Below are 27,350 nucleotides of genomic sequence, written 5' to 3' on the forward strand. Positions count from 1 at the left end.
CTCCCCTGGGGAGTTTGGTGGTATCCCTGGGCTTCTCATCTAGCTGCCACAACCTGCAAACAATTAGTGTTGGTCTGGGGCTTTCTCTACAGGGGCACACAAACCATTTCTGGTCTACTGTGTCTTCAGAAATGCTTCTCTTCCTTTAACCTTTTGTAATGATCATTCAGTTGCTAAAGTTTCCCTCTGCTTCCTGTTGTATTCTATAAATTCCTTTGCTTAAAAGCCTCTTGCTGACACCAGCCATCTGTCATCTGGGGGAGAGGAGAAGACACGGGAAAGACAAGTTAAGTGCCGGGTTGCGGGTCAGAAGTCTCCTCTGTAAAATCCTCGCAGAAGCATGCTGAAAAGGGAAAGAACAGGAGTAAGGACTGGGGAAACTTCTCTGCTTCAGGCGTTTGTTTCCTGGCTCGGTGCCCAGCAGGCACTGCATCAGGCAGCTCAGCCCGACAGCTTGTTTTCGCTTCTGCACGCTACTTCATTTTCTGGCCTGGGACGACATCTGGCTGGCGTGTTCTTTCCCACACCCCAGGAAGAGCGCTCTTTTTAGCTTGTTACTGCAGTCCTTGGTTTTAAAATCTAGTGAATCAAGGTATAAAATAACACGAGGCTGGTTCAAAAATAATGAGATTTAAGTACAGTTGGGCTTTGAGATCATTTGTCTTATGGCTTAGAAACTTTTAGTAGACATATTAAGTATTTTCCTGCTTTCCACCATGATTGGCAGTGCTTGGAAGTCACTTTAAAAATAAAATAAACAAAAAGCAACCCCTCCCACCAACCCACACAAAACCAACAAAAGCAACAAAACAAGACCCTTTGGTAGGTTGGGTAAGCTTAAATGAAATACATCCCCTCCAAGTACAGCAAAAATATAACTCAATGTCAGTGACAAGTTAGCACTATGAATACATTAAATTTTGACCTCTATGCACACATCTACAAGTTAAAAGTGTACGGTAAGGACATGGGAATGGTTTCCCTTGAGAGTAGAGCCACGCAAATATCAGCTTGTCCTGGTCAATATTTACTTCATTATTGACTCATTTATGGATCTAATTAAGCATTGGAGCTCAGAAGCACTGTGTACTCTTCACCACTGGCATTTATTAGACCAGACTGGACAGAGGCCTGCCCCCGGAGGTGACTCTGCTTGGAGCAGAGGATCAGACAAGATGCATGAATGTTCTGTGATGCTGTAACTCTCACCCTCTTAGACATGGATCTAAGTATCTGAGATTTTTACCTGCATTCCCTGCATCCCACACAGCACACTTTTGCTCATGGTTAATGTACAAATGGCCTCCTGAGTTCCTGCTTTGTTCCTCTTGGAGCAGGGACTTTATTCTCCAGCCTGGCAATCCATAGTCTCATCAGATTTTAATGTGTTTGGTGAAAAGGCCATCCAAGATGGCCTAAATCTAATGTCCTGTCCCTTTAGGGTTGATCACTTTCATGTTCTGTCACCTCTGAAGATGCTCATGAGTCTCCTATTGCACGACTGGTTACTTCATGTTAAGCTGTGTGATCCAGTAGATTATCTTTTTCCTCTGACCAAGCTTAAAGTATTGTATTTTCTGGGTATGGTATTCAATGGGTTGAACAAAACACTACAAGGGAAATAATGATAGAGAGGGAGGGATACAGAAGAAAACAGTGACAATTAACAACTCTTGGGAAAGGGGGTTTAGGAGTGAACTGAATCCCCAAAGGAGTATTTCTGGAACAGAGATTTTCAGCCTGAGATGCCTGGAAGACTTCCAGGGGATCTTCAAGAGATCACTTGTTGAATTCAAGTCCTTGTATCCTACAAGGTCACGTGTTTATGAAATTTAGAAAGATCTGGAAAATTTTTACAGATCTGCAAACTAGAAAGAATAGAAATCCACTAAAAATGTTCTAATAAAGAGATTGGAGTGAACATAGGGAGAGGCTGTATATACCATCACTGAGCGCACCTCAAAGCCCGAGCTGAAGTCATATGCCAAGAGAGAAGACAATGTCACCATCACCCACTTGGTCCCTGAGAAGGTAAGAAGGGAATTAGTGTCTGTCCCAGCTGGGAAATGCAGCAGCCTGTCCCTGGGAAGCACTGCATTGGAAAATGCTTTTCAGATGCTAGGCAAACTTCTCATCCACATTTACCCAGATGTGGCTTCTCTTTAGTCTTTAGAAATTCAAATGAAAAGTTGTCAAACTCGATAGCTCTCCAGTGTAAGCTAACGCACCAGCGGTTCAGCCTCTTGATTTTTTCCTGATTCTGAGAGGCGCAGGAGGTTACCTATGCACTGTTTTTCCTCCCTTCATCTCCATAAATGCAAATGCAAAGCTGCACTTGCCAGCAAGCGCCGGGCAGTCCCCCCGAAGATGCTGGCCGTTAGATGGCAGCACAGATATGCTCAATATCCCCTGCTCCCAGGTGCTGCTCCAGGAAAGCCTCTCCATTGCTTTCAGCACCCCCAAGGTACCTCGTGGCTGAAGAATTTTTAGATTACTGAATGCAAAATTAATTAAGGAATGTAAATGAGGAATTTTGTATTATATTACAACGGACAAAATAATAAAGTGGTAGCACATATTAACCAGGAACCTCTTTCAGAATTGCTGAGTGATTTTATCCTGTATCCTTCTGAAGTATCCAGGGAGTTCACCTCTACAGAATAAACCAGCTCCTTTCTTGATGATGTGTACAGCAGCTGATAGCCTAAAAGCTCTTCCAGAAAACTCCCATCAATTTGATGCCCCCAGCCACCTCAGCTCATTGCCTGAGAATCTTACTGTTTTGCAATCTTTTCTACTGCCATTTGAGAGACACAATAAATACAGTGAGACACTTAATTGAGCCTTGGAATACTCCAGTGACATTCCAACTAAGTTCATTTTATTAGTGGAAAAAATGAGGCAAATGGAGAGGAGAGCTAGCTTTCCTTTCACACCTAAATGTCGTCCACCTAGCTCAGTGCTAATTTTGCGTTGTGTTGGCATAATGTCAGATAAAAGAGAATCAGGGTGCTGATTACATTCCCTGAAGCCCGACATTTGTGCTGACATCCTGATGCTTTGCCTTGTGTCTTGTGAGAAGGCTGTGTTTGAGAGGTGTCGATGTAAGGAGGTGCCTGGCCCTCTCTGGGGCAGCCTTTCTTTCTGCACACATTGAAGCCAGAGCAAAGCTCCTGCTTTTCTCTGCCAACACCCTATGGGAAAATCCTGATTCTGTAAAACTAAAAATGTAACTGATATTCTAGATCATTTTCTGCTGTAAAAACGGGGAAATATATATATATATATATTTAAATCGGTAATCATATTGAAGAGACTTCAGTCTAGTATATAGGATTTTGACAATCTTGATTTTCTATTTGTCCTAATAATAGTAATTAAATAGACTATAATTATTAATATAATTATAATACATATTTATTAACTATTAATACTTCAATCATATTCATTATTAATCATTCTTACAGCTATATTAGGCTAATGTACAACTAACTTGCACGTGACAGAATGAGGAGTAGTATCCCATACTGTTATGCTAATTTAAAACCAGTTTGTAGAGGCAATGTCAGGCCTCACTCCCAGATTTTTAGTCTCTTTTCTTCCAGACTGCCTTCCCAGGTGACCAAGCTGATGTTCAGACTTGGAGGCAGGTCCTGCACCCCTGTTTTCAGTAAGTGGTTTGTGGCCACTGTAGGAACCACTCCAAAAGCAAAGAAGCTTTGTGGTGTCTCATTACTCAATGTAAAGGGAGAGCACGATTTTTTAGACTAAAAATTCTACTTTGAAAAATTTTGTTTCTTCTTTGAAAGTCTCATATTAAAATTCTAACAGAGTCCAATGAGGATGGTGGGTCAGTGTGGAATGGCTGCAAGTATGGCTCGATGGCTACTGCATGCAGGTATTGCCAGCTACTGCAGCAACAGGCCAAGCTTGTCCCTGCTGTGCAGAGCTCCCTGGGAAGGAGAAATAGGTAAAACTTCAGTGCATGAAAAAAAAGCTATGTTCCTTTCTGAGACTCAGTGTATGGCTGGTTTTCAATGTATAAACTAGCTTTATTTATTTATTTATTTATTTATTTATTTATTTATTTATTTCCTGTCTACTTCTTATTTCTTTTCAAATCCTCAGAGACTGGGAATAATTCAACCCCACTCACAATCATTTCTAGATCAACCCCAAACACAGATAGCACTGCATCAGCATCATGGAGACAGATCCAGCATCCACTTGACACCAAAGTACCTCTTGCTGGTGCAGGTTTTGGGATGAGGCACATCTGTGACAGCTCTTGATGGCTCCAGGAATTTTGCCTTCAGTGGAATTTCGTGGAGTGAAATTAGTGGAAATCAGCTTCTGAGCTGTACTGTGTGCTCCAAATTACTTTCTGGAGGTTTCCAGGCTATTTTGGAATATCTGAAATGCATTGCCTGTTAGAATGAACAAGACTGCAACAACCTACACACCTGGCAGGTCTCTGTTTAACTATAACTAAGTTCTAACTTACAATCTTCTTCCTCTCATTGTAAAGCTTTATGCCAAAGTAACCAGGAGCTTTATATTGCCCAGATGTGTACAGTCAGGTACCAAAGGATGCAGACGACTTATCACCAAGGTAATTCTTAGCCTTCTTAGCCTGTAAATTTGATGCATGCACGCAAATCCCTGCCCTCACGAAGGGACTGGATTTTGCTCAGACTTTGCATACCTCAGGAATCTGTGTAGGCACAGGCATGTAGGAGGTGGCCAGGATTGTCTTTATGAGGTGGACAGTGTTTCCAGCAAGAGTAGCTGTTACCAGAGATTAGCTGGAGAAAAGCACTATCACGCTTTATTTTAGTATGCTACAAAATTCATTGTTGAACTTTATTAGGTACTTTAATACCAAGCATACTTTGAAGTAACAAAAATTATTGTTATTACTTTTTACAGAAAATCAGGTATTTCAACAGTTTTCTTTACAGTCTTTGTTGACTTAAAAAAAAAAAATACAGTTGACAAGTTACAATGGAGTGGAATGGGAAAGTAGTAACATTTTAAAAGGTAAAACATACTATTCATACTGAATCAACATTTAGTGATGTATGTCCTTGTAAGTCTTTCCTTCTGTTTAGGTACAAATGGTACATTTTCACTGACCTGCCCTGGCAGGGTTGCAAGGTCTTGTGATGACACTTTTTTTTTGCAACATTTGTGTGTTTAGAAAGGACTTTTGTGTTACACAGTCACCATGGTGCAAAACATAGTAGTCCATAACAAAATAATATACTACAGAGAAACCCTGTTTTGGTGATTTCTGCCGCAGCAGAAGTGCCATGACTGCAATAATTTGGGATAGACATAAACCAAAAGACCAAAAGAAGTTGATGATACAATGGCACATCCAGATAGCAAAGCTTTTCACAGGCTTTTGAGATGACAACGTGTGTGTGAACCAACAGGAGCTGTGAATGAAGACAGGTTTGCTGAGACACCATTCACAGGAACTCCTGGGTGCCCAGCTTTTTAGGATGTGCATTTTCTAGATGACACTGGTTGGGCTAATCACAGACTTAAAAACCTGTTTGAAGTGGGACCTTAATGACTTCGTGCATCCCCATGTGTAAATTACCTGGTTTTCGGCCCACTTCAGTTCAGTAGCAGGTGCTGGGATCATGCTTATGGTGGCTGATTGATTTGGGTGGGATTTTTTTACCAGCTCTAATGCTGGTCCTGTAGAATTCAAGGGAGTCTCCTACACACAGTTACAAGAACAGATTTAGATTAAACTACTTTTATTTTAAATGCTACCCAGCTTCACATATAAGTTTACTTGGCAGACATCCACATCAATGCTCAGTTTCTAAAATAAGCAGAGCCACAGTGGTACCTTGGTAATTAGATAAAAGAGTTACCTATTTCCTTGAATTTATTTATTGACAGTTTTCTTGAAGATAATTTTTCAACCAAAGATGAAATTTGTTTTCTGAGATTCACGCCTAAATCCTTGAATACTTTGTGTTGCGCAGCGAATAGTTAAAACCAGCTTTAACCCATGCTTTACTCATGTCCTCAGTGTATCATGGTATTTAGGATCAGCAATAACAACAAATGATTATTTTAGCTGTTTCCCCTGAAAGCCAGAAAATGATGCAACAGGCTTAAAAAATCGTCAGAAACTAGCACTGCAGTGCTTGTTTGGGGCTGGACTCGGCTGTGATGCACAGAAGGGGGCAGGAGAAGTGCTGGGAGCTGCCCGGTCCTGTGCCAGGAGGAGATGTGTGCCGTGCTGGGCTCAGCGGAGAGGAGCAGAGAGGGAGCTGCTGCCTCCCTCCTTCTCCCTGTTGCATCCAGGTCTGCCTCCATACCCTGTGTCTCACCGGCTTTGGAAAGGAGGGGATTTGGTGGGGAGTTGGCTGAGCCCCTCACTTAGCCCCTGTGTGAGCTGCTGGCAGTGTGCATGAGCTCCTGCTCTCTTCAGTTACCTGTGGAGCTGAAGGCCAGAAGGGATCACTTGATCACCTAGCCCGACGGCATAACAGAGGCCAGAGGTGTCTCTTAGTGGTTATGTAGCAGACCAAGGAAAAGAACAGAAATGCCCTCACAGCCAGCAGCTGCTTTAATACATTTAAGGGGTAAATTACTTTTTTTCCTATGAAAAAGAAATCAAGTGGTTTTGTTTTGTTGCTTTAAATGCAAACAATTCTATGTTGCCTGGGAAATTATAGTATCATGATATTCAGTCAGACATATCTTATAGTATATATGCTTCATAGAACTAGAATATAGGTCAGAAATAATTTTCCAGTCTTAAGTTTGTTACAGACATAGATTAATTGGAACACATACGCAGTAAAAATTGAGAAGCTTTACAGTTTTAGTCAACGTATTATACACTGAAGTAAATGAGGTGCAGAAATATAGCATTAAAAGTTATGCTTTTTCCACTAGGAGATGGAAACATTCAGAGAGTCTATTTATAAATGCTAATTTAAGAGAGATGTCCTATCAACTTCTTGGCTACTGGGATAGGAATAGTCTGGAGTTAACTGCCTCTCTACTGTGAAAGGTTTTAAAGCTTTTTGCTTTCCGTCTGAATAAAAAAAATGACATTTACAAACCTCTTCAATGCATATATATTACATATGTTTATCTAGCAACAACTACACCCCTTTTAATTTATTCCCCAAATGTGACTTTTCATGCATGTCTTCTGGATGCTGTATTCAGCAACAGTTTCTAATGAGCTGGTGTGTAATCCATGATTGCATTTCTCTTCCAAAAATCACTTCCACGTCTGGCTGATCTATGTTTAGAAGGTGGCGCTTACCAATCAGGCATTTTGCTCTCTTCAGCGTTCTTCTCTCTTGGAGGCCCTTTCCCAAGCTTCTTCCCATTTTAATGTTGATGTACAAAAGCTGTTATTCGGTTTGTTTTGTGCTCATTCTAGTGAGGATTGGCTTAGAAGGACTGTGCAAAACAGAGAGAAGAGAGAAGCTGGTTTACTGCCAGCAAACATAAAGATGTTCATACTGTACTTGGCTCAGGCTGAACATCTGATCAATATTCAAATACACTTCGCTATTTGTATTTCCATTTATCAGGGAAAATGGCAAGTTTAATCTTCAGCTATGACAATGATTTGTAATCTGGAATTCTTAAAAATCATCTTTCATCAGTGAATCAACATGTGAAGTCAAAATAATCAGATTGCTTCATTTAAAGTTTGAACAATATGAAAATAAAGATACAGTGCATACAGGGCAGGAATCACAATCGCTGGAGGAGTATCATGAATCAAGATAAAATCCTGACGTTCCTGTTCCACATCGATAATTTTTCACTCCCCTGAGCACACAATCCACACTTGTAAACAAGATAAAACAGCGTATGGTGATAAATTTCAAAGGAACAGACCCCACTGAGGACTGAGGTGTTTTCAACCCAATGCCTACCATAAAATCTGAAGCTCCCCCCATCCAGTTTCGCTGCACCATACGCAGAGCAGTGTGTGCAGGACAGCCAGTGCTGGCTGTAGCTACACTGCGAGCAGGGTGAGGAAGGCTCCCCCAGCCTTGCTGGAGGTGACTGCCCATAAATCAGCCCTGGAGGGGACAGCTCATGGGAACAGCAGTGTAATGAGAAGGTCTGTGTGCAGACACACATGTACAAGTGCATGCTCTCACCATTGTTTGCTCTCCGGGCATTCAGCGTGGGATGGCTGTGCTCTAACAACCTCTGCCAAGCACACGGGAGCTGTGCTGCTTTGCAGGTGCATGTATGTGTGCCAGCAAATGCAAAAATGTGACTACTCCGGGGCTTGGCTTTCACCAAAATGAGCTCTTCAGATCAAAATGAGCTCTGCAAATACACCGTTAGCTAAATTCTCCCGATGGCTTGTGCCAAGCTATGTAGTCCTTCTACAGGCAGCCTCCTCGTTGTCTCCTGTGGTCAGAGCTCCTGCAAGCCCACAGCCTGTGGGAGAGGATGACCACCTTCATCACAACCTTCATCGTAACACAGGGGCCACTGTGGGACACTGCTGGGACTCAGGACTTGGGGAAACCATGTTTGTAAAAATAGAAGAATAAGAATGGATTTAACTCTGAAATGGCAATGAACTAAGAGTTTCAGAACTAGAAGCTCTTAAACATGTTAGAGACAAATGTTTTATTCCCCCTGAAGTTACATGGACCAGCCATCTTCTCCTATCCCCAGTGATTCCTTAGACTCCTTGGCCTGCTGCTAATTCTACCATGGACACCGGGGAGCATGAAGCCCTGAAGCAGGGGCTGGTGGTGCCATGGATCTGGGAGCCCAGTGGTGTCTAACCACCAAATGTGGGCCCTGGGCACCTGCTTCCCCCATCAACTTCCAACAAATTGATGTTTTTCAAGCAAAGTTGGTTTTGGCAGGAAAATTCTGACTCGTTATAGCCCACACGTGTTCAGCAATCATCTGTAGTCCAGATGTATTTCAAAAAGAAGACATTTTTAATTGATACTGCTGACACTAGAAACTAGGAAATAAATTATCCAAGAAGCATAAGCTGAGCTTAAGGAGGGCCTTGCTGAAGATGAATGGATCTGTTTTCCTTTTGTCAGAAAATGAATATGCAATATAGTGTTCGCTGTGGTAAAAACATTCTTAGGATGTGAATATATAATGGGACCGACAATTTCCAGTTTTGAAAGAAAAAAATGCCATTGATAGCTCCAGGAGTTTCTTTTTTCCCTTTAAAATGTGGCAAAAAGGAAGGATAAAGAATGAATGAGAAATGCATGTATTTGTGATAAACAAAATTTATTAAAATAGCCTAAGTTGGGAATTTCAGTGTCTTTTACTAATATGGTTATTAACGTAATTAGTAGGGTAATTATTAATATAGTCAAGTAGCACTGCTAAATACAAGAAAGAGAAAGTATCTGAATCTCCAACCTATTTATTTGCTGAGTGAGGGATCGTTTTTGAGACTTTGGAACAGTGTGCCTGTGTTATTCAGATCCTTAAGAGTGCTCATTGGATTTCCAGCAGTCTTTGAGTTGTAACAGTACTGGGGTTGCTCAAACCTTTATTAGCTCTTTTGACAAATTTTGCACACAGGTGATATAGACATGGAAATGAAGGTTAATAAATACCAGAGGTGGCTTGCTGATAAGGCAGAAATAAGTCATTCACATCCAGCATCCCTTAGCCTGGTGTGTATCACATCATAGGCTCTCAACTTCTTGAAGTTTCTTTTTTTTAGAGCTACTCACAGGCCTTTTCTAGGGCTGTTGCCTAGAAATCAGTTAATGGAAGCAGTCTTTGTGAAAGCTGTATTGCCCAAACCACCTAGGTACTATGCTGTTAAATTCTCTATTTAAAGTCTTGGAAGGCTGCCTGTGAGGCTGACATCCTGACAATGCATTTTTTACTCGTGTTTGAGCCATTCAATTAGGGAAGTCACTTCTGTTGATGGCTGGGGTGCAGTCACCCTGTGAAAGATTTACAGCATTTTAATGTTTATGTACATTTTCAGAGGGGCCACCAATATGTCTTTGTTTTGAAGATGAAAACACATAATAAGATTTCGAAGTTGTTCCCTGCCAAGGTATAAAACACCTACTGAGTTTCAGGTAGTCCCCTACATGCTGTTCCTGTAAAGGCAGTCAGATGGATAGCAAATACACAGAGAAAGGCACACCTTCCAGGTCTGAATGTATTTTCTCTCCATCAGACTTAACACTTTACCCCACTAATTGTCACCAGACATATTTATGCAATCTTTGCTGATTGTTTGACTGGTAGCCTAGAAAGTAACACCTTTCCAAGAGCTGATCTTATATCGCTGGCTCCAAACACACACAATTACTGTGGTTGCCTGAACTAAAGAGCAACTGGCATTCATGGTCACACCCAAATCAGTGCTGTTCCAAAATCACACCAGCTATCAGAAGCCCATGGGTGATGAAGCACCAGAGATTTGCTCCCAGCATCTCCCCTGTATTTCTCTAACCTAGGGAGCAGCATTATAGCTCTGGAAGACTGGCACCGTGTTTGGTGTGTGGCAGGAGATGAAGGAGGAGAGGAACATTGCTGTTGAAGGTCTGCAGCTGGAAATAAAAATGCTGAGGCACCTTGGATAAAACAGCTGCCCAGGCAGTAGGCCAACAAAAAGGGGTTTTAATGAGGTGCTTCGAGTTCTTGCCTTTCTGCTTGTGATCTGGGTCAGCTCCTCATAACCACAGGTAGGTGGTTTTGTTGTTCACATCATGGTTGGTGCAATGCTAAGCATGTTAAAACTCCACTTGTAGCTACTACACTCCAAAACTCAAACAGCAATGTGCAGTCAGGTCCTGGGCAACAGCCAGATGCGTATAATTAAAAGGCATGAAATGCAGGAAAATGCCCAGCAGCAGTGGGCAGATGGTGTCCTGTCTCCTCTCCTTTCTTTGAAGATACTTCCTTTAAAGCACGTAACAAAAATTATTTGGGCTGCCTGAGAGCAATATTTTATTTTCCTTGTGATGAGAGAGGAATAGGGGGTTCTTTAAGTACGTGTTCTCCTTTGCTTACCTGCCATGGGTGCTTTTTCCTGCCTGATGCATCCTTTGCCCAGGTCTTTTTGGGTGTTATTATGCATTCAGAGAATCCTTAAAGTTGGGAAAGCCCTCCAAGATCAACCACCCCCTACCACCAATGCCACCACTAACCCATGTCCCCAAGCACCACGTCCAACCTCTCCTTGAACACCCCCAGGGACGGTGACTCCACCACCTCCCTGGGCAACCCGTCCCAGTGCCTGACTGCTCTTTCTGAGCAGAAATGGCTCCTCATTGCCAGCCTGAACCTCCCCTGGCACAACACCCTGAGAACCACCCAAATATCATGCTCTCAGTAAACAGGCAGGCAGCAGATCAGGTCCTCTCTTAACACCTAAGAGTCCTGGTGATTAAAGCTGAAACCCTAGCATGTGTTTTTGGAGATGCTTCCCACAGACAGTCCTGGAAGAAGATGTGTGGTCAAGAGATGAGTGAGCCATGCCTACTGCTGCACTGCAATGTAGACACAGAAAGGAAGGATCGAGTTTCCCCTGTTGAAATGGAAGGCAGAACAGACAGAAATTCCTGATCTATTTTGCTAGCAGCTCCCTTCCTGGTGTTTTACCATTCGGCATCTTCCAACAAAATGTGATAAATGAGCTGTCCACACCAGAGCTACCTGAGCCTGTTTCCTCCTCCCCCTAGCAAGCCAGCAGGCAGAAGCTGGCAGCTGCGGCTCTGCAGCCCCTCACAGTGTCTGGGAGCGCAGGGATAATGAGACTGTGAGAGCACACAGCAAACCTCAAGGAGTTGCTAAAAGTTTTATAAAACTTTGGGATTGGAAGTGGGATGTTTTTGTCCATACAGTTTAAGAGGAGAAGCTCATCTCGACAGAAGGGCACATGAACTAGCTCTTCTGCTGAAGTGCTTCCTGGCAATAAAACAGAATCAAATCACATAAATAATAACAAGGTTTTAACTAATTCAGTATGCAAACCCCATGAAACTAGATCTGAGAGGGATGATAAGGCCTATTTGACCTGCTGGGTGGTATCTTGTGCATCTTGCTAGTGGCAGCAGCTGAACTCCAGGGGCATGGCTGTAGGAAATGTTTGTTCCCAGGACTGTGCGAAATGGTGGAAGCACTCAAAAAATTTCTAAACATCCAGGGAAAGGATGCCCAAGCTGTTTTGCACACAGAAGGCTCAGTTCACGGCTGCACAAGGGCATCTCTAGTATCTGAGAGGACTAATTCAGGGCTGCTCTTGGCTTGGACTGGCGCACGCTTCGTTGGGTTAGAAACTGGCTGGATAGCCGGGCCCAAAGAGTCGTGGTGAATGGAGCCAAGTCCAGTTGGAGGCCAGTCACTAGTGGCGTCCCCCAGGGCTCGGTGCTGGGGCCGGTCCTCTTTAATATCTTCATCGATGATCTGGACGAGGGCATCGAGTGCACCCTCAGTAAGTTCGCAGATGACACCAAGTTAGGTGCGTGTGTCGATCTGCTTGAGGGTAGGAAAGCTCTGCAGGAGGATCTGGATAGGCTGGACCGATGGGCTGAGGTCAACTGCATGAAGTTTAACAAGGCCAAGTGCCGGGTCCTGCACCTGGGGCGCAATAACCCCAAGCAGAGCTACAGGCTGGGAGAGGAATGGTTGGAAAGCTGCCAGGCAGAGAAGGACCTGGGAGTGATGGTGGACAGTCGGCTGAATATGAGCCAGCAGTGTGCTCAGGTGGCCAAGAAGGCCAACGGCATCCTGGCTTGTATTAGGAACAGCGTGACCAGCAGGGCTAGGGAGGTGATCGTCCCCCTGTACTCAGCTCTGGTGAGGCCGCACCTCGAGTACTGTGTTCAGTTTTGGGCCCCTCGCTACAAGAAGGACATCGAGGTGCTTGAGCGGGTGCAGAGAAGGGCGACGAAGCTGGTGAGGGGCCTGGAGAACAAGTCCTACGAGGAGCGGCTGAGGGAGCTGGGCTTGTTCAGCCTGGAGAAGAGGAGGCTCAGGGGTGACCTTATCGCTCTTTTTAGGTACCTCAAGGGAGGCTGTAGCGAGGTGGGGGTTGGCCTGTTCTCCCACGTGCCTGGTGACAGGACGAGGGGGAATGGGCTTAAGTTGAGCCAGGGGAGTTTTAGGTTAGATGTTAGGAAGAACTTCTTTACAGAAAGGGTTGTGAGGCATTGGAACAGGCTGCCCAGGGAAGTGGTGGAGTCACCATCCCTGGAAGTCTTCAAAAGACGCTTAGATGTAGAGCTTAGGGATATGGTTTAGTGGAGGGCTGTTAGCGTTAGGTTGGAGGTTGGACTCGATGACCTTGAGGTCTCTTCCAACCTAGAAATTCTGTGATTCTGTGATTCTGTGATTCTGTGATTAAGCACTGAACACATGAATGCCATTTTAGTAAACACCCTTTTCCAATAAGAATCAGAAAAATGCCTGAAGGATCCCACCAGAACAATTTTGCCAACTTACTGGTATCTGTGTACAGGCATAAACAACTCATGCACTGTCAGTCACAAGAATAAGCCCAGAGCATTGCAGGCACACTGCAGACCCCAAGCCGCCCTCCTTGCGCACTCGGTGCTCCCACTGACTGCCCTGCTGGTCACATCCTGCCCTTCCCCGCCAGACCCTAGCTGCGTCTTGTAGTTTTAAAATCCAATTTATTTGTACATTTTTTTTCCTTTTTCTTTTCCTGTTGCTGTATGTAGAGGCTGACACAGGGCAGGAGGAAAAGGCTGTCAGTTCAGAGAGGTTGGTTGTAGCCAGTGTGCTATGGAGGGGAGAAGAATGGCACAACATTGCTACGCTATTTTCCGGGTTGCTTTCTTTTATTTCTCCAGGCAGAACATGTTTTGAAGATGTTATGACAATAAGAAAAGGTCTCCAGAGAAAATTGTAGTTATTAAGACAAATTAATTAAAAAAATAAAAGGATCAAGCAATTAAGTCTGATGACCTTGTGCCAATGTATGAAAGGAGAAATATATTGGGAAATTAGGTCTGGAGCCAGGGTGCAACGTGACAGTTTCCCTCTTTGTTTTCTTGGTTTCTTCAAGTCCATTTTCTTCTCCAGATGAAATTTTTGAGGAAGGTGGGGAGCTTTTTTGGGAGGAGAAAGAATATAGAAGATGGGCTGGGAGATGCATCACACATAGCAGCAGCTCTCCAGGAGTCAGGCATTGAGTGTGAGGCCCAGGGCAGGGACAGGAGATTCATTTCATCTGGGGATGATTCCTAGCACAAGTGAGCACTTGTTGGCTCCTGCAGGACTGTAGACATTGGAGAAGACTGGAGACCTGAGTCTGAGATGGACAGAGTGAGATGTGTGAATCCTGAACAATGGGATTTATAATTGTCCTGCACACAGCGATTAACAGCATGAATGGGAACATAAAGAGAGAAGCTCCTGCCCACACAGAGATGATCTTCAGCCTGAAATATCAAACTATTAGGCTGTTGTGGATTAGTTTCTTGTAACAAGTTGCCAGAGAGCTTTTTGAGCACAGCTTGAGGGCTGGTATTTTTAGTCCTGTTACTTATCAAGCAACTGCATGCCCCCGCTGCCTTTATGGAGGGGTGAATGGTTTTACAGGAGGTGAGTTTGAAGCTTCATCTCCATCCTAGGAGGGCTGAGCACCCAGGATGATGAGATGCTGATGAGCCTGGTACAGGGCTGTAAGGAGCTGGCCAGCCTGGTGGGAAGCGTGAGCCAAGCTGCGTATCACAGCCAGCTCAGCTGCTCTCGTCAGCAAGATCTTACACCAGGGGCAGGTGCACTGTGACTGCAAATGTTGAGAACTGGGGCTAGAGCTGCTTCAAGAAGCACCTCATCACAGCCTGACAATTTTATTTCAACAAGATCCTCCTTCAAATGCACCTAAATATAACCAGATGGTGGTGACAGGCTCTGAAACCCCAAATTTTGGCTGGCTTCAAGCTCCCCCTGCTACCCTGCCTAGTGCCTGGCTTGGGTGGCCTTCTGGTTTGAATGTGGCTCCAAGAATACAGCATATGCGTGTGCATTGGTGAGAAAGGCAGGAGGAGAGTGACAAGTAGAGGGAAGAGAGACCTATCCACGGGTAGGGTAAAGTCATAGCTGTCATCCCTGTCATCTGTCAGCAACAGCCTGTGCTGATTGGAATGGGGCTGCCTTGGGCGACAGCTCCACTGCTTTGCTACCAGCAGCTCTTGGGTTCCTCAGCTGGATGGCTTGGTGCCAGCACCACAGGATCTTCTGAGCCAGCACAACTGCTCCTGTGCCACACAATGAGCACTGAACAAGGGAGGAGGCTGTGCCTCTGCTCGAGGTGGGCACTGAGACACTGGCATGTAGTGACCAGATCCAGCGGATCAGTGGGGAGCATTTTCTTCCACTTCAATATTTACTCTGTGCCTATCGAGAAAACGAAGATTTTTTTATCACAATGAACAAACGGAGCAAAAAGCCTCCCATTCTTTCTCCAAAAGAACTTTCTTTTACTGTGGAACAGGAATTCAGGAGGCATCAGAGAGCTGCTCCTTCCTCCGGTGGTTCCCTTCCAGAAGGCTCATCAATTTGTCTTTTGTACTTGCTGATGTTTCTGGGGCGTTTGGGATGGCAGTCACGTCTCAGGACAGGTTTGCTGGCATGGGGGATCTAGTATGTTGTTAGAAGGACTGGAGAGAGGCTGAAATGCCTTCATCAATAACGTCTTTTACGTGAAGTAGCTTCCTGCTCCGCGGAGTTGTAGGCTCAAGTCAAGCAGAATCAGTTCCTTGTTTCTCATCTGTTTTTATTTCCTCCGTGTGGTTTGCTGCAGTCTTTCTTTACCCAGATGGTCAAATAAATTGCTGTCACTGAACAGTAGTCCCTGAACTGTGATTCCCAAGCCCTTTCTGTTCCTTAGCTGTTGAATGAGGAAATGTTTTACTTCTTTCATATTCCACACATTTACTGGCATTGCTTTTTAATTTCTTTCTTGGAACCCAGAGGATCTGTAGGTATTTTTGTTTGTTTCATGAGCCTTCAGGCTGCGTGATCAGACTGATCAGACTGCCCAGAAAGCTCTGCATCATCTTTATTTAAAAACTGTTAGGAACTTTGATCTCTACTTGTTTCCTGAGAGCCCTGCTGAGGACAAGGCTGTGTCAGTCTAGGCACCCAGATAGAGTCCTGAGCAGAAAGGCCAGAAAATGTTTGGATTGTCAGCTTATATTTTTATATTAAAAAATATTAAAATAAAATATATATTTATATATTTCTTCATTTTGTTAATAACAACAGCTTTATATCCACTGTAACTAGCTTTGTATCCTCCAGGAGCTTCCTGTACTGTGCTGCATGATGTTAGAAGCTGCCATCAGCGTACCTTTGGTCTGGGAAAACAAATCTTGCTGACATTGATGCAAAACTCTACTTTTCTACTTTTTTGGCTACGTAATCAGAAAGAAGCCAAAAACCATCCTAGGGTGCCAGGGGCTGTGAGCAAGGCTGAGCTCAGGGAGAACTGGTCACCAGCTCCCACGCAGTGTTGGTTTGAGCCTGCCCGTGTGTGCAGCAGGGGAGAGGAGTTTGGCCCGGGGAGAGAGCTGGGATGCTGGAGCAGAGCCACGAAGGTGCCAGTCAGGATCTCTGGATAAGGAAACCACTACGATGTGGCTCATTTTGCTGTGGTGAAAGAAACAGAGCCTGGCTCTTTTTCAAGAGATTGGATTTCTCCAGATAATTTCCCAATCCATGTAATAAGTTTTTCCTCCCAGCAGAAAGAAGCAGGGCCATGACAATTTGCTGGCCATTCTGCCATGCTAAAAGGAAGTTTTCCATGCATCAAATTTCCTGAAATGATTCATTGATTTTCAAATGCTGTACTTCATTAAAATAACTCCAAGAAATTCGGTTTCAGTATCTCAGAAAACAATAAAAATATCAATGCTAGCAATTCGTAAATGCTGCAGAATAATAAAAGCTTTTAAACTCTCTTTTCTTTGTGTCAAATTCATCTCCCTCTTCTCTGGCTAGTGTCAAAACTGCATGGCTTGGGAGGACCATGCAAACCCGACCCAATCTGGGCAGGATTTGTGCTACAACCCTTGCCCTGGACAGTGCGGGCAAAAAGGGAATGTGGTGGCTGTGTTTTTGGGGGCCATCCCTGCCCTAACACCAGCTCTCTTTATTTCATCTCCTGATGCTTATCCTCTGCTGGGATGAATGTTTCAGTGAGGATGAATGTTTTGGTGAATGCTTATTCATTTTGAAGCATTACAAGTGCATCAGCTTCTGCCTGGTGCTGGGAGAGTCTCTGATTGCAGTCCAGATTTACATGAAACGAATAAGCAAGGCCTGACCATCAAGGGACTGCATTCCCATGAGGAGTCATCACTACTCACAGCCTTCTCCAAAGCTTGCCCAAGAAAACTCCTGCTGATTGCAGTGGAGAAAATAAACACTGAACTGTCGCAATGTGGGGGGAAAAGCACAGATGACCCTGGGTGGCTGCTGGGGCTGGAGGTGAAGGAGAAGGGTCCCACAGCCCCAGGGCTTCCTCCTGAGCACCTCAGGGCTGGGGCTCACTGACCCAAGGCTGCAGAAACCCGGGCTCTCCATCCAAACCCGTTAATGAGCTGCCAGCATCGATCCCCTTCTGGCCTCTGTGAGACGAAGTTGCCAAGTTACGTGCTTGTGGGAACAGAAAGATAACGATCTGGGGAAGCTTTAGTCTGAGGCTTCAAAACTGCAGCTTAATGATTAGCTAATGGCCTACCTGAGCATGGAGATGTTAATTAGCTGTCTATATACTCTCTGGGCAAATAGGAAATAACTGGTGCCACGCATAAAACCAATCATAATTTCCAAAGCTATGAAATTACAAGCAAAACTCCTCCTTACTAGAAAATACCCTAAAGGACTCCCCATGGGGTTCAGTGAAATTTAGCTTGGTTTAGGAGATGGCAACACCAGAGTCTAAAGAGAGGGAGAGGCTTTCAGTGACCACAATCAGTCATGGAGAGCTGTCTGGCAGGCAGCAAGGAGCATGTGGACCTCTCATGGTCCTGACGGAGCTCATGACAGCATCCCTTCAGTCATCTTCCCTTTCACACTGCCCTGCAGGATTGCTGCAGAACTGATGTACACAGGCTTTGGACAATATATCAGGATTTATGACTGCTATTATTTTATATTACTCCCTTAAACATTTTTTTCTGAGTTGCTTTAGGAGTGTTAAGTGTATTCTTGCAAAAGAAAAAGAGGAGATTCCCTCCCCAAAGAGCTTTCAGCACAGAGAGAGGGCAGTGTGCAGCAGTGCAGAGCCAGAAATCCTTCATGGAGAAAAAAGGGGAGGACTCACAGCTGAAGAGCATGCAGGAGGGCAGCCTGCTTTGCAGTGGCCCTGAATCACAGCCGTGGCAGCGCCTAGGCCATGCTCCTTCTCCTTTGGCTCAGAAGCAGGGAGGTGACAACTCAGCACATCCAACAAGCTCTGTAGTTTTGGGCATGTGAGGCTTAGTGAGACGTGGAGTGGAGGTGGCGATGGAAAGAGCATTGTTCCTAGAGCTGCCTTTCTCCTTCCCATGGGAGCTGGTTGTTGGAGTGAACTGTGGTGCACCTTGCAGGGATGAGACCATCAGCAGGTAAAGGGTGGTTTTTCCTACAAGCTCCTGCTCTCCCATGGAGGCTTCTCTAACCCTCAGATGGGGCATCCCACACACATGTGGTGGTGTAAATAACTCACCTTGTTCCCTACTCTGAGGTTACACCTCATACAGCATAGGCTTGGCTCTAGGGAAACCTTGGTGGCTTCTTTCCCCCTTCCTCCCTATGCCTGATTCCCACATGTGCCTGGACAGTTTTCCATGATTTTGGTCATTCCCACCAAGGACTGTAAGATAATGTTCATATACATGTCACTTAACCTTTCTAAATAAAGATGTGGTTGCCACTGTAATGGCAAGAAACAATGGGGAGGTCTCAAAAAGCCACCAGCCTGGCTGGAAAGAGTAACGGAGAGTGGAAAATAACACAACCCACAACCTCAACCCAACACCTAGTTTGGATTCCTCAAAGCTCATTGATCAGTCACCCCTCCTCAAAGATAATAATAGTTCAACATAACCCATTAAAGATGATGCTCAAAAATGATGGATTTGCTCAGAAATGAAAGTTATCAGTAAAAGAGGGGGGATTTAGGGCAAAGAGAAGATGAGTCTGCCCTGTGAAGCTGCAGGCCGTGAGGAGCAGTGAAATGGTGCCTTTTGCTGCACCTTGAGCCCTAAGTACAGGTGCTACTGTATTACCTTGCTCTGTAGCTCTCGTAAAGAATTCACAAAGGCTTTCTGCCCTGAGTAAATGTTTTTTGTCCATCATTCCCTCTCGTTTTCCTTCATAAGGGTATGTCTCTGTGGCGAGAGCCATGACCTGGTGGTGGTACCAGGGACCTCTGCATCTCAGGGACCTGTCCTTTGGCACTGTTGAGGCTATTTTGTGCCAACTTCCCTGTACAGGTGCCTCCAGCATTGAGAATCTGGTCCCCACCAGGACGCCTCACTGGTGTTCAAATCCTAATGATGGATTTCTGCTCTGGAGTGATGGCTGGTGTAGTGCGGCTGGGTTAATGCATGTCAGCTGTCATCGTCCTTGTCAGCCGCTGCTGTCAGCGAGCAGCGGGTGAGTAAATCTGTGATGATGAATATCCCAGAGAGGGCAGGGATTAAATATTTCATCGCTTCAGACACTGAAACTTCTCCTCATTTGGAATTATTTTTTTTACATCCTCTAAGATCACCCTGGCCCCAGAGAAGAGCAAAGGCTGTGTGGGTCTCCTGAGCTTCAGCCATGGTTGCAGTCAGATGAGTGTGGCTATCTCATGGTGTTTCCCAAAGTTTTCCCAGGGTCACCAAACCCTGGAGATGAGCTTGGTGTTCAGCCCTATGGCCCCTGCAGCACCCTGCGTTCTTTCTCCTTCTCTGAGGTGTCTCTCAAAACCCACCACTAGCAAAGTGTCACATTATTGATTGCTTGGGAGACAGAAAAAAATGCAATTATTCAGATTTTTAGTCTCCCAGGCTTTCCTGGTGTTACCCACAGGAACATTATATTAAAGGGATTTTCAGTGCAAAATACCAATTTGTTGAGACTGAAGCTTTCTCGGGTGCTTCTCTTTAATCACATCAAAAACGTTATTCTGGGGGAATATGAAAAATGAAAGGAAACGCTCTGATAAACAAGGTCTTGGCTACTTTGGGAACTCGCTCTTTTCCCCTATCTATAGAACAAAATAAAAATGAAAACATCTTTTTTGTTCCATGCCAGATGAGAGAGGAGAGCCCTCCTGTCATTGCTCATGAGATGAAGTCCTTGTTTTCCAGAAAGCCTTAATGAGCCACAAACCTCCACAAACCAGGGAGATGTACAAACGCGAGCTGAAAACTCTGATTTATTTCTTATTTACCTCATGTTTCTTGAGGGCAAAGGGTTTTCTTTGCAATTACAAGGAATTGAAGGGTGGGTTTTTTTTGAAAGCTGACATTCAAGTGTAAGATGAGATCCAGGGGTGGAACATGAAAAAAATAGCTTGAGCAGTCACGACATTTCTAAACTTGTAGGTAACTGCACAGTCATTTCCTCTTCAACCTTTCCTCCTCTTTATATAAGCTCATCTCCTTCCTTTGTTGTGCTTTTTATCTGGACAACAAACAAGCAGTATTTTCTGTATGGGTACATTCCTATAGGTCTGTGGTGCCACTGACTCCGGTATTTGAGGACTCAGCTGGACCCCAGCAGAGGAGGGGTACTATGGACTTGCAGGTGGATCTTGCTGCTTCTCCATTATGTAAAACACCAAAATCAGTATTCATCTGTGCATTGCAAAGTAGCAGCATTTTTTTTTTTCCCAAGCAGGGAAAGCATAGTTTGTGCTGTCTTATATAAAAATAGCAAATCTTATGAGAAGCTTTTCCCTCAGGCCCCATGGAATAGAATTTGTTCCTTAATAACAGACCAATGTGTTTTAATTGCTTACTGTAGACTATTACCCATTAAATTTAGCTGAAAATGTGACACCAGCAAGAAAACTTCTTTTCTGTTTTGCTTCCTTCTGCTTTTGAACTGTCAAATAACTTCAACATGTAAGGATAAAACATGACGGATGACTCAAATATGTGACAGGTCATAAAATATTGATTCTTAATGTTATCTCCTAATGAAACACATCTCACTGTGGGTACATCTTCTTTAATTGCGATTCCTGACTTCTGATTATTACGAACCCACTGTAGGCAGCAGTCTAGAATTACCAAGTGTTGGGTTTGATTCCAGGGAATTGGAAAGCTGTAAATAAGGACTCAGTTTTACTTCTCTTAAACCAGTACTTCAAATCTAGACTCCCAGCCATATTTTCTGTTACAGTCTGTCTCCTGTAAACTCTTTTGGACCTTTTTGGTCCTTTTGGAATCAGTAGAGCCAACCCAACTTTTACAATCATCTGATAATGAGAAACACTGTGGCTCTATCTAGGAATCCCCTCCGGGACTTTTCCCCCAAGATAAGAACCTTCTCTTGATTATGTAGGAAATATATAAATCATAGTTGATAGATTATTTTTCAGGGCTTTGGGATTTCCCTGATCAACTTTATGATTTTCAGGCTTTTTAGGTTATTTTATTTCAGCTAAGATTCAGAGTGGTCTTTCTTATGTGTTCCTACATGAAAAGAAGGTCTTTTTTGGCCAAATGAAGGCTATGCTTGTTGGCTAGACATCAGTATGTAAAATGTTGGGGCAGCAAGAAAGAGATGCTGCCCTACTCGAACCTGCCTTTAAGCAAAATTCTGGAAAGTGATGTTCAAAATAAAATTCCTAATCTCTTTTTGATCAGGTTTTGTGCAAGTCTGGGGGCCAGAAAAAAATTCAGTGCTTGCGCAGTGAAGTGGCAGTAGCTGCTTGTCTCCTGACCTGAGCCTGCACAAGCAGAGCTGTGTCACATCTGCACTTCTAAGCTCTTCTCAGCCCATAATTGAGAACTTCTGACAGGAAAGTTAACATCTTCCCTCCTAAAAGGAAACCTTTACAGCACGGTGAGCACCCTTCCTAACAGCATAACCACGTGCTTGTAATGCAAAATTATCCAGGGTCATAAGATCCCAAATACAAGGACCTGCTGGGGACTGGCTGACATTCAGCTCTGAGAAGTTTTGGAGTCTGCCATGGTCTTTGCTGCTGTTGAGGAGGAGATTCCTGCTCTCCACACTCCCACACCTGGGAAACCCACCAGACCATGGGGGCTGAACTGAAGCCCTGCTCCAGGCAGGATGGATGGTGCAGAAAAGCATGGAGCGACAAGGAAATGCACTTTAGGCTGCTTTACTGAAGGACATATGCCCTGTGTGACCTGGGAGGGACATTCATGATGCACCATGAAACTGTTTCCAGGGCAGATCCAACCCTAGGAGTGCTGGAATTGTGGGATAACATGTGCAAGGCAGTGCTGACCTGGCCAGGGTTGGCAGCAGGACTCACACACAGCTTTGCAGCTGGGCTGCTCCTGGACATCATTTGCCACATCTGGGTGATTTTGATGGTGCAACTAGATATTGTGTGTATGTATCTGTGGTTTTATGGCATCCTGTAGCCAAATCACAATGAGAACTGGCACTTTCACAGTACTTCACACAGGAATTAAAACAGGGACAGAAGACCAGTCCTTGTATCACAACAGCCTCACCAATGACAGGTGGAAAGAAAAGAGACTAAGGAAAGTGTAAAAGAAATGTTAGATAAGCTTTCTGATGATGCATGTGTGTGCTTGGAAGGTTGCCTACTTTCCATTTACATAAGCCAGTCTACTAAGTGACTTGAACCATCTCTGCAAGTCTTGTCTCTGGTGTTCACCACAAGAGATACAATCTGAGAAGTGTTTGCACAGCATTTAGGAAACACAGCTCAGATAAACTGCTGTGAAAATAACTGCAGCACTTGTTGGTAAAGCATATTCTTAATGTATTTATCAGTGGTTCACTGTCCAGCTGAAAGACTGCATTTGTTCATTTCATGCAAACCCATCTTAGGTCTGATACTGTTAAAATATTTTAATTAACCACTTGCATAATGGAATAGTGGATCTCTTCCATTTGCAGACCGTGGTTATCCAGGAAGGGCTGACAGTGTGTTGTAGTACAGAATTAGTATCCAATATTCAGAATGAATTAGAGAAATGTCCTGAAAAATAGGACACAGATCAATAATGATATATGCATGGGCAGAAGAAACAGCTGTAGAAAATATAAGCTAGGGATCAACTGACTGCATGAGTCCATGGCGCCTTTCTGTTGTGATTGCCTTTTGGGCACTGTCCCTGTCTTACACCTGCTGCCCCTCGTGGCAGGTGTGACAGCCCTTTGTGGACTCTGGATCACTGAGGCTGTTTGTAAGCCAGGTGACAAGTGAGGACTCGAGGAGATGCTGTTTGCAGTTTCCCCTGGAATTAACTGGAGGAATTAACTTTCATTGGGGCATCATGCTTTCTCCCCAGATAGCTTACAGCGAGGGCATTTCCACCACACAGGGAAAGAAAGACTCCCCAGCCTTCATTTCTGTGCCAACTGTACTGTCTATTTTTAACAGCAGGCTCCCATTGGCATTTGTTTGCTAAAAATAAACATATTTCAAATACAATCCATTATAAAGCACATTAGGGTAAAGGCAATTTATGCTTCAGCCAGGAAGAAATATTTTTAAGAGACAAATTGGCTCGTGCATATATGCGTGGCTTGTTCTCGGTGCATGTGGTGCCAGCTGAGATGATGCTCTGACTTCAGCAGATGTGCAACATCCTCTTCTAACTCAATTAAAACCATGACCATAATTATGTAAGAGAAAAACAAAAAAGGGATGAGACAGGTGAATGCGTAGAAACATTCCTTCCTTATAGCTGCATCACAGCACAGTTGTAACAAATGGGTGAACAAAGTGTTTATTATTTTATTTTATTTTATTTTATTTTGGGGGGAGGGGGTTGGAAGGAGAGGATGTCTTTATTATATTGAACATAATGGCTTCCTACAACCTCTAGTCTCCACATTGCTGCTTCTCGCTTGCAGTACAGGGGGATATTACAAGGGTACAATTTTGAATCAGAAAAATTGCCAATGCATAAAGATTTTGAAGTGGGTTTAGATGACCTGCTGAGCCAGGAGTTGCAGCTGGAAGGTAACCTCTGGTGGATCTCACCTTCATGAATTGCCTAGCCTCCCTTTGATCAAAAATAAAATAAAATAAAATAAAATAAAATAAAATAAAATAAAATAAAATAAAATAAAATAAAATAAAATAAAATAAAATAAAATAAATAAATAAAAATCCAGTCTTCCAAAGTCTTCCAAAGTCTCTAGTGGAAATAAAGTATTTTAAGCAAAACTTTATATCCCTGATGGCATTTTTAGCAGGAGGATTTCTAGGGCATGCAGAGAATCACTGCTCTGAACTGAGATTCATGAGTAGGAACAGAACCTGAGCCTCACACACCCCTTATAAGTGCCCCTCTCTCCCTGTTGTAATTCACTACTAAAATAACATACCATAAATAACTCGCAAACTGTCAAAACATAACAACGACTCTGAGTCTCCAGGATATTTGGGGATAAAAACAAAGCTTTCATTTACAGCTGGTGCTAATGAGCACGGTGAATGGGTCCTGAAAAATTGGGCTGGTCTGATTTTACCCACTAGAGGGGAGTGCTGTACCTAAAGTTACCAGCTCCCTCACAGCTACTGAGGGAAATACTTGTAATTTCAAAGCAAGTGGCATTATTAAGAAAATTAATTAATGTTACTTGAAATTTAATTCAAAACGATATAAAATTGGAATGTGCAAGAAAACGTTATTAAGTGTTCAAAATCCAAATATAAAAACTTTGCAGATTTAAGATCCTTCATTAAATGATATTTTGGAGTTACCAGACTTCTATTCTTTTAGAAAAAAAAAAGCCTACAATTTTATCTGATTTTTTTTTCCTATACCGTTTCACAACGCACGGATGAAATACTTTTAATTAAAACACAGTTTGTTTAACCTCAGATATTGTATATGTAAAATGCTCCTGATGATTCACAGTCATTAGTGTTAAATGTGCAAAACCCAATGCCCCAGAATAGCATGGTGCCAGGATCCTCAGCTAATCACTGATACCTGAAACAAAGTGCAAAGAGGGAGGCAAGAGCCCAGGTGTGCTTCCCACCACCTTAGATGTGCTGCTGGGGAAAGGCCACAGCTGGTGGGACAAAGAAGGCCCTGAAGGTGGGGGCAGAGAAACCTCTCACCACTACATCTCTGTGGCTACTTCAGCCCACTCTTCCTTACTGGTTTTGTGTCACAAATCCTTAAATAAAGATGCATATTTTGCATCTACCAGGTTCCTGCTGTTCTCTTGTCTCTCAAAACACCTGAGATCAGTCCCTGGGTGTATCTGCTCCAACCCTCTTGCTCAGAGCAGGGTCAGCTACTGCAGGCTGCTCAGGCTGGTGTCCCATCAGCTTTTTCAGCATCTCCAGGGACAGAGACTCCTTTCCTGACAAGCTGTTTCCAGCTGGGCAGCCCCCAGCCTGTCCTGGTGCCCAGGGTTACTCCTTCCCAGGTGCAGGACTTGGCATTTCCCCTTGGAGAACATCATGAGGCTCCTGTCCACTCATTCCTCCAGGCTGTCAAGGTCTCCCTGAATAGCAGGACAAGCCACTAGTGCACCAACCACTCCTCTCAGTTTTATACCTGCCCCATCATCCAGGTCACTAATGCAGATGTTAAACAGTATTTATCAGCCCTGTTATTAACCCCTTGGGTGCTCCAGTGGTGACTGGCCTCCAGCTGGACACCATGTCACTGATCACATCCCTTTAAGCCCAACAACCAGATTTCAATCCACCTCACTGTCCCCTTACCTAGGCTGGACTTCATCAGTTTGTCCATCAGGATGTAAAGGCAAACCATGTCCAAATCCCTGCTGAAGTCAAGATAAACAACATCTACTGCTTTCCCCGTGTGCACTGAGCCAGTCATGTCATTGTACGAGGTTTTCAGGTTTGTCAGGCATGACTTACCCTTTGTAAGTCCACGCTGACTCCTCCTGATCACCTTCCTGCCCTCTGTGTTTGGAAACAAGTCCAGGATTATTAGCATCACCTCCCAACGACTGAGATAGCCCTGCTACGCCTATAGCCCCCCACGCCCTCCTCTTTGCCCTTCCTGAAGACAGGAGTCACACTAAGTGTTTTGTTCCTGGTATGCCTAAAATGACTATTTTTTTAAATTATTATTTTAATGAAAAATAATTTCCCTGCTCATCTTCTTAGTATTGGAATGGCAATCTTTTCAAGTGCCCTCAAAAGCAAGTTTTTTTTTTTTTTTTTCTTAAAAAACCCTCTTTCTTCTTTTCTTTGCTTTCCCTCCTGGCAACGATGTCCTCGCTCAGGCAGGACCCTGTTTGACAGAGGCAAGTTTTGATGTCTCAAGGATGATCATCTGGAGGATATCCCTGCTGGGACAGGGGAGGAACAAAGGTCATTTTCTTCCTTCTCCTTCCCACACTTCAGCTCAGCCACCCCAGCTGTCAGAAGCTGTTTGGGTGTCTCTCCTTCCTCCAGTTCCTCCCTTGCCTGCTGTGCTCCTTCCACAGGTGACAGGCACTTTTCTCTCACTATTAAGCTTTTCCCTTCCTATGCCTATCACAGCTTCAAGCTCCTCTCTCCTCTCCTGTTCTTCATTTTCTTTTTTTATTCCAAGTTGAAAAAATCAGGGAGCACTGGCATCCCAATTATTTATATGTAAATATTTTCTCTACGTTTGCCCTGATTTAGCAAAATTTGGAGTCCTGCAGGAGTCGAGAACAGAGCCTCTTGTATTCCCATCAGACATCCCCGCAGCTTCATTCCTGGCTAGCAAAGCAGTTTACAAGAGAGATGGAGAACTGACATTCTTTTATCCCTGCTGCAAAACTTGTTTCGTAATTCCTATTTTAAAATGTATATGCAGTCTTAATCCCCCTAATATGTAGGGTTTAATATGTATAAAAAGCCTGCTATGTACATCTTCTCAGCACAGAATTTCAATTGCTAGAAAGGCTGAGACTGAATTAAAAAGGAAGCACTGTGCATGGCAATGAGCTCATTTTGATGGGCTGAATTAATTTTAAATAATAAGGAAGTAATTTCCATCTCACTAAATGCCTGCATTTCTTCTGCAAAAATAAAACAGTATAGTCAGGAAGATACTCTTGAGAAATGAGTCTCATAGAGATAAGTAAACCAGATAGCAATTAAAAAAGTAAATAAGTCATAATTACAATTGTAAAAGGTAGTATTAAGTATTAATGCACTTCAAGCCCAGCTGCTT

The 27,350-nt window shown here is 43.8% G+C and overlaps 1 protein-coding gene across 3 annotated transcripts in view; it reads right to left on the bottom strand.

Annotated features, from left to right (window-relative positions):
- Window positions 1–4,534: 4,534 nt before the first annotated feature.
- The window catches only part of LHFPL3 (LHFPL tetraspan subfamily member 3), a gene marked incomplete at its 5' end in the record, with an annotated part of 249,687 nt that continues 226,871 nt past the window's right edge, over window positions 4,535–27,350 (bottom strand). For all 3 annotated transcript variants that reach the window (XM_084510542.1, XM_084510544.1, XM_084510543.1), the window contains one exon: window positions 4,535–7,446. In XM_084510542.1, coding sequence (XP_084366668.1) covers window positions 7,418–7,446 — 29 coding nt within the window. In that variant the 3' untranslated portion in view covers window positions 4,535–7,417. The remainder of the gene's footprint in view (window positions 7,447–27,350) is intronic.

This window comes from Aythya ferina, assembly GCF_964211825.1.
Source record: "Aythya ferina genome assembly, chromosome: 1".
Lineage (NCBI taxonomy): Eukaryota > Metazoa > Chordata > Aves > Anseriformes > Anatidae > Aythya > Aythya ferina.